This window comes from Capsicum annuum, chromosome 8 (genome assembly GCF_002878395.1).
Source record: "Capsicum annuum cultivar UCD-10X-F1 chromosome 8, UCD10Xv1.1, whole genome shotgun sequence".
Taxonomy (NCBI): Eukaryota; Viridiplantae; Streptophyta; class Magnoliopsida; order Solanales; family Solanaceae; genus Capsicum; species Capsicum annuum.
In genome coordinates, this window is record NC_061118.1 from 152,743,508 (window position 1) to 152,751,369 (window position 7,862).

The 7,862-nt window shown below is 28.4% G+C and overlaps 1 protein-coding gene across 1 annotated transcript; it reads right to left on the minus strand.

The window, feature by feature from the left end:
• Window positions 1-243: 243 nt before the first annotated feature.
• LOC124886676 lies at window positions 244-1,793 on the minus strand. Its single transcript, XM_047395566.1, has 2 exons — window positions 1,628-1,793; window positions 244-677 (listed from the first exon to the last, which is right to left on the minus strand). Exons 1-2 carry the CDS (start codon window positions 1,791-1,793, stop codon window positions 244-246), a joined length of 600 nt encoding a protein of 199 aa, XP_047251522.1.
• Window positions 1,794-7,862: the final 6,069 nt, after the last annotated feature.

Here is a 7,862-nt window from a genome sequence, read left to right on the forward strand (position 1 = left end):
CAGTCAACATAACACATACTCCAATCAATTGAAAATTACAGTGATATGATTACGAAATATGATAAACAAAAAATTACACAATCTGTTCAAATACTATTAAATATTAAATGAACAAGTGAAACTCAAATAACAACCAAAAAACTTAAAATTAATTATTCTAGCATTCCAAAGAAATCTAATTAACATGATTATACTACTAAAAACAAACAAACCATCAACATGTAGAAAAATATAATATCTTCATCATGATTCCTTTGGAAAGAAACCACAAGTCCTAGGATTGTGACCGGCTCTTCCGCATTTACCGCAGCGGTTTGAATTTGAAGACAATGATTCACTTGATTTCAGATGCCTTCCTTTTTTTGACCTACCAGGAGGTCTTCGATATTTGGGTGGCAAAACTTCTTCATCATCAACAAAACATGAAACATTCCAATCCTTTTTGTATGGCATTGAAACTACCGGGAGTTCATATGTCTTCACTATGGTTTGTGGCCTATACAATTCAGAGAAATAGCGACCATAATCCTTTACATCCACATTTTTACTTTTTAATGCGGCAATTCTATGTGGACAAGGTATTTCATCAATTTGATATCGGCCACAATTGCACGTGCCACACTCAATATCTACAATGTACCTCCGTCCTGAATCATAAACACAATAAAGATAACTCCCTGCTGGTTTAATCAGTTACCAAAAGGCATAATATGCTTCAGATGCCAAAATATTAATATACACTTAATGTATAACAAAATTTTTGTTCCATAATTATTTTAATACATACCGTCATCAACAAAGATTTAACACCATTATGAGTTAGAATTGCTTCAAATCTTACAACCATTAATACATTCCATTAATATAAGTCATGTATTAATCACAAACATTTGATACAGTCCATATACAATACTGAGTTAGCAACTATGCTCTGAAACAAATGTTTTAATCACAAATAATTTCGATTCATTCATACAAGAGGCCTTCATGATCCACTGGCAATCTTCGTTACGACAAATGAGTACATAGCTGCATCAAAATATAAAAACTTAGTCATTGTATTAACTAAAAGTATTAATCTTGAAAATATAAAGAAAATAAATTTATTTCAGCAACTGCCCAGTAGTATTATACATTTCTCTGCATGTATAATCTACATTATACATACTTTTTTTAAATAAAAAAAATAAATAATACAACACATTAATCAAAGAATTAAATTTCATAAAGTATGTATTCATATTATCAGTAGATATCTGCAACAACAAATAAAAACTTAATCAATGTATAAAACATAAATATTAAAAATTAAATATTAATAACAAAAAAAATAAAAACTTTCAATGCCACAGTTATATTATACATATCTCTGTAATGTATAATTTAAATTATACATTCAAAATTTTTACTTAAAAAAACAGTAATAACAGATAAACGAGTTCACAATCTATTAAACCAATGCATCATACATTTCTTCGCCTGGCACGATTTAATTATACATTCCCAACACATAAAATATCACATTATACATTCGTATGATAGCATTACATATCAACAGTTAACAAAAATACACAACATAAATTTCTTAACATAAAAAAAATCAATATGTTATAAGATCAGGAGATACAATTGAAATCATATCCTTTTTTGTCGGATCGTTTCGTTTTTGTGTTGAATCCATTCGCTATTGCGTGTCTAGCCATTACTGAAACAAGAGTTTCCTTATCCTTGTATATCTGACTCACCATTATTTCAGTATTCTTGCAATCAGTAATGAAGTTTTTAACTTCCATTTCAGGCACATATAGAGCATACTAATTATCCGTTTCAACAACTGTTAACGCAACCGAATCATATTCACTATACTCGATACACATTACAGAACCAATGGCTTTATCAAACTCTATTTCACTATTGTCTTTGTCGCAACTTGAAATACAAAGAGGAAAATTAATCAAACCAGCAAGTTGTTTCTTTAACTCAACGTAAACCCTCACTCCATTGTCGTTTCTTATTACAATTGGAGAAGAGTTTCCTCCAACCACATATTTCACTTCAATTTTTTTACGCACTTCGTCTATATCCAACTCAATGGCGATAGTAGAAATCAATTCCAAGAAAGCAATACTTTCCGAAACAATTATTGCGTCACTTTTGTATGACTTATAACTAGTTTCTGACTCTAAAATTTCAGAACGCCGCAACAATATTGGGATATTCATGTTCCTTTTTGAATTTTTGAAGAACGTATGTAGAACAATTTTGTTGCTATTTGAGATTTTTTTTGAAGAAATTTTTTTCAGCACTAGAACTTTTTTCGTTTCCAGATCTTCAATCAAATAATACCTAAAATAAAATTTGACTTATATTTTTATTTTTTTTTTTGAATTTCAAATTTCAGTTACTAATTTTATCCATATATGAGTTACTGATATCTAATTATTATCGTTAATTAAGGAACAATGATATAATTACTGATTTCAATTACCTTAATTTTAGGAATAACAGTTTCATTATACATTCCACCAAAATATAATGTGTAGACGATTGTATGAATATATTTGCCAAAATTTCGGAGAGAGAATTTTATGTAATTACTTTCTTAAGCTAGGGAATTTATGGTGTTTGTACAAGTCTACAAGATAAATAGTAGTATATTGTTGAGCCCGTGACATAAGAAAATTTGATGAGTAAGTAATTAATTAGGTGCACATAATCACGATTCACGAGTTCAAATTCTATCACAAACACAAGTTTGGTATTTAATGAGTGAAGAATAAAAGGTTGGGTTAATTTCAAATCGTGTGTCACTAACCTTTGAAAATTTCTTCTATCATGAAATAATATTGTCAATGAAAAACAAACGTTGTCATATCATAAAATATTATAGTCAATATTCAATATTAAAAATTGAAAAAAAAATATATATAAAAAGACAGTTTTGTCTATTACGGAATCTTTTAACGAAGGGCAAAAAGTTCAAATCACTTTTCAAAGAGTGTTGACACTTTTTAATACATTATATAGATTATAGATAGGAGGACCCACTAAACAATAATTCTTTTAACTGTGTAAGATAATTATTTTAAACATTATTCATCATAGACAAAACCCTTTTATCTACGCTATGGCGTAATTTTTCTATTATCTGGTTTAGCTTATGTATGAAAGAATATTTTGTTGACAAAGCAACCCGCATATGTTTTAAAGAATGTCCCAACAGATAGCCAACCCGAGTCTTCATGCAACCCAACAGACTACTCCATTAACACACAAATGATTAATATGTGAACCAAATGATCTGTTCCCAATCTTCCCCATAGATGAAAAACAACAATTAAAACATATATACACTCAAAAAAAAAAAAGATTGACTCCTCACTTACTATCTCTCTATAGTCTATAGATGAAAAAGATTAACTAAAATAAGAACAAAAATGAAATTGACTCCTCAGCCTTCTTTATCTCCTTTCTCAGAAAAATATATATTTCTCACCCTTTCTTTGATTCAAAATATTTTTCTAGGGTAGCTTTCATTTATAAGTCCAGATCATAAGTGTAAGATTAGGACAAAAATAATTAATCTTGGACTAGATAGGGTAAGATTGTTTGGTTGGCATGGAAAAGAAAATTGAACCCTTTGATAGGTAACATCACATGCTAATAATGGCTATTTTAGAATCCTCATTAACTACTGATATAAGACTCAGCAAAATTCAATTAATGAGTAATTAAAAATCTGTATCAAATTTTGGAGCCCATAGAATTTTGGAAAATTAAGTCTGTTAACTAAAGAAGGAATTAAGCTAGATTTGGGCGTACCTGAACCAAATCTACATGCAACTTTGTACCATAAAAGTGGTAAAGTGATACTACTATTATTGTACATATGAACTTCTTAAATCACAGGTTTGGGGTTTGGTTTAATTAGTGAAAAGATATTACAATCACATGGATTGTGATATTTTAATGTGTGTATATATATGTTCTTTACATATTACATATGTATCTTGCAATGCAGAAATGCCACTCTCTAGTATTCTATAAGATTATGAAATGTATCACGAGATTAATTATTTCTCATTTCCTTTCCTTCCTAGTTGTTGAGTTCGTACGTAGAACCAAACCTAGACGAGTATGATTGAAGTTGACTGATTTCGTGACTGTTATTGAGACAGCAATAAGCAATAACACAAACAAAATAAAACAAGAAGAACACACAGATTTTACGTGAAAATCCATGACGGGAAAAGTCACGGGCAGAGAAGGAGGAAATTCACTATAATGGAGAGGAATACAAGGAGGAGACGAAAGTCTCAATGACGTATTTTAAAACCGCTGAAAACAACCCACTAGATCGCACTTATATACTGCGTGTGTACAAATAAATTTTAAACCCAAAAACATACAGGTCCAATCCCTACGCTACCACCACAAATCCCCCAAAAATTCTCAAACATGGGTCGCACCGCGATTTTTACAGGGCCGAATCAACAAAATTCGGATCATAAACTCTAACAGTGACAAATGACTAGTCGTACAAAATGGTTACATCAAATAAATATGAAATCAAGACGCGTCATTTGTATTAACTTTCATGCAATGGCGCGTCATTTGTATTAACTTTCATGCAATCTCGGAGCCAGACTTTTAGTTAAGGGTGTTCATATTTTTTCTTGGGCAAAAAACTGTTTAAAGAACAAAGAAAATAAAGCACTGCTACACTTGCCAAGGTTCGAACCCGAGTTGTTGATGCAGAAATGCACACTCTTAACCACTGGATTATGCTTCTCTAACTTGTCAAGGGTGTGCAACAACATGTATATAACCATAAATATCTATATTTAACCTATATACTCGAAAAAATTTTCTAACGAAACTGACCACCCTTCGTTGGCCACTGCTTTCATGGTCATGAATCCCTACGCGTTTTTTTTTTCTTTCTATTTTTGCTTTCTTTTTTCCTTTTTCGTTTCTTTCTTTTTGTTTTTTTCTCTCTTCTATCTTTAATTTCTATTTCTCTTTTTTCTTCTTTCTCATTTTTCTTTTTATAGTTTTTCTTTTTCTCCCCCCTCCCACTTTTCTAATATGATTTTTTTTCTATTTTTATTTTTTTTTTGTTTCTTTCTTTCTCTTCTATTTCTATCTTTTATTCCTCTTTACTCTTTTATTTTTTTTTTATTTTTTCTTTCTTCTTTTTCTTTTCTAATTTTTTTTGTACTTTTGAAAAATATTACTACGTCGAGCATAAAATATACCACAATCGCTTATTGCATTTTTATGTGCACCATCATTTATATTTTTATATTCATTGACATAATTGTGTTTGTATAGTTTGCACTTGATGAGTATTTTTATTTTATAGTTCACACTATTATTTTTTTATTATATTTATTAATATAATTGTATTTGTATTTTTATTTTATAGTTCATGCTATCATTTATATTTTTATTTTTATTGATATTATTGTATCAAATATGATACATGTTTATACAACTTGAACTATACAAATACAAATGTTACTTGTTTATATACAAATACAAGTGGTAAATTTGACATACAAATACTAACGATATATTTGTATAAATGATGCGTGCATATTTGTATATTTTAGACTCAAACAAATACAATAAATTCATACACTTGTTTGTGTACAAATACAAATAATAAGTTATAAATATTTACATTTAAACTATTCAAATACAAATAATAAATTTATTTGAAGTATATAGTATGATACAAATAAACATAAAATACTACAACAAAAAAGAGAGAAAAAATATAAAAAAAAAATGACAAAAAAGAATAAACAAACAAAGCAAAATGAAAAATAAAATACAAAAAAGGGGGAAAATGACAAAAAAAATGTAAAACAAATTGAAAAAAATAAAGAAAAAACAAAAAATGGAAAAAAATGGAAAAGAAAAAACGAAAAAGAAAAAAGAAAAAAAAAGGAAAAGGAAAAAAAAAAGAGAAGAAAAAATAGCTGAAAAAGAAAGAAAAAAGAAAAAGAGTAAGTTAAGGAAGAAATAAAAGAGAAAGGTTATGAAGTATATTAATTAGCAAGAGAGCCTATGTATTGTAATTAATTGAAACTTAAGTTAAATTACATAATTAAAAACTTATGTTTGCTAACTCATGTAGTTTTACTTGTAATATAAGAGTACTTTTGTCTTTACATAATAAGAAGTAACGGATAATATGAATTATCCATTGGATTTATCCATTTTATCCATAATCAAATATGGGTTGGGTTGAATATTTTATCTATTTTCACATGACCCATTTTTAACTCGTCCATATCCGACTCAACCCATTCGTTTTCCACCCCTACGAACAACCATTCAATTCTTTGCTTTAATTTCCTTATCCCTTTGCCTCGAAAGCATATGTATATTATATTCCTCAAAAAGTATCCAAGCAATATCATCAACATAACAACCTAAGGAAAATAGAAATTAATTGCAAATTCACTTAATGGTGAAACACATTCATGAATCTCCTACCCATATATATAAAGCAACACTTCTCTGTCAAATTAAAATCCATATTACAATTCAGTTAATTTCTATAGCTATACATACTGCAAAGATGCCTCTAGGAGATAGCATGTACAAAGAGAATATTTTAAAGGGGCTAAATTATAATCCCCTTAGCTACTCCATTATAAATGAATTTCTCCGACTCACCATTAAAGAAAGATATTTAACGAAAGTAATTAAAGAATAATTTATCATTCTGACTCTTTTCTCACGCTTGTTAAAAGTAAAAATAGTTATTATTTGAAACTTAAAAATAATTAACGCATTTATTCTTAGTCAAAAATATAGAGAATATTAATGTGGTGCAAAAGAAAGAAATATTAAATTAAAAAAAGTAATGAATAAGGATAGTTTAAATAAATTATTCTTCAATTAATATTTTTATAAGAAATATTTGATATGAAACATGACAGGTAAAATAAAGTAGAGAGAGTAATTACTTTTCTAGTAAAAGCATCTTTATTTTTGTAATGAATGAATGTATTATAATGCATTGTCCATGCGATACCCAATAATTTGGTCAAACCCATCGTCAGACCCTTTAAGTACGCGCCATCTTTCATTTACACACCTCAAGTGAACATTATTTTATTTTGACACCTCAAGTAGCCATAAAATCGGTCATTTTGGTACATTTTGCTGAGTTGGCAAGGTGCGTGTATTATACCTCCATGAAGGCGCGTGAAAGCCCTTTTTTGGCTGATGTGGCACCCAATTTGGCCCACCAACAGTATATTAACTCATTTTCATTAATTTATACCTTTTTCCTTATTTTTATCCATCATTTTTGTCAATCTTAAGCTTATTTAATGGTGAAAATTGTTGGGAGAAATTTAAAAATTAGATACACATTTAGGAGTTCGGCTTGTCAAAAATAATATATTAACTCAACGCCCATTAATTTATACTTCTTTCACATTTTTATCCGTTATTTTTATCAATCTTAATTTATTTAACGGTAAAAATTATTGAGAGAAATTTATATATGCATTTAAAGGTTTGTGAAGATTAAATAATAAGCTCATTTTTTTTAATCATTAAGGGCAAAATTGATGAAGAAAAATAAAAAATAAGCAACATCAACGAAGAAAAACTAAAAATCAAACAAAATCAATAAAGAAAAATTGAAAAATAAAGCTAAATCAGTGAAGAAAAATTAAAATAAAACAAAATCAATAATTAAATTAAAAATCGGAGCAAAATCGATGAAGCAAATCGAAAAAAATGAAGCTAAATTCATGAAGAAAATCCAAAAATCAAGCAAAATCAGTGAAGAAAAATAAAAAATCGAAGCAAAATCAATGACATGTATTTTATCT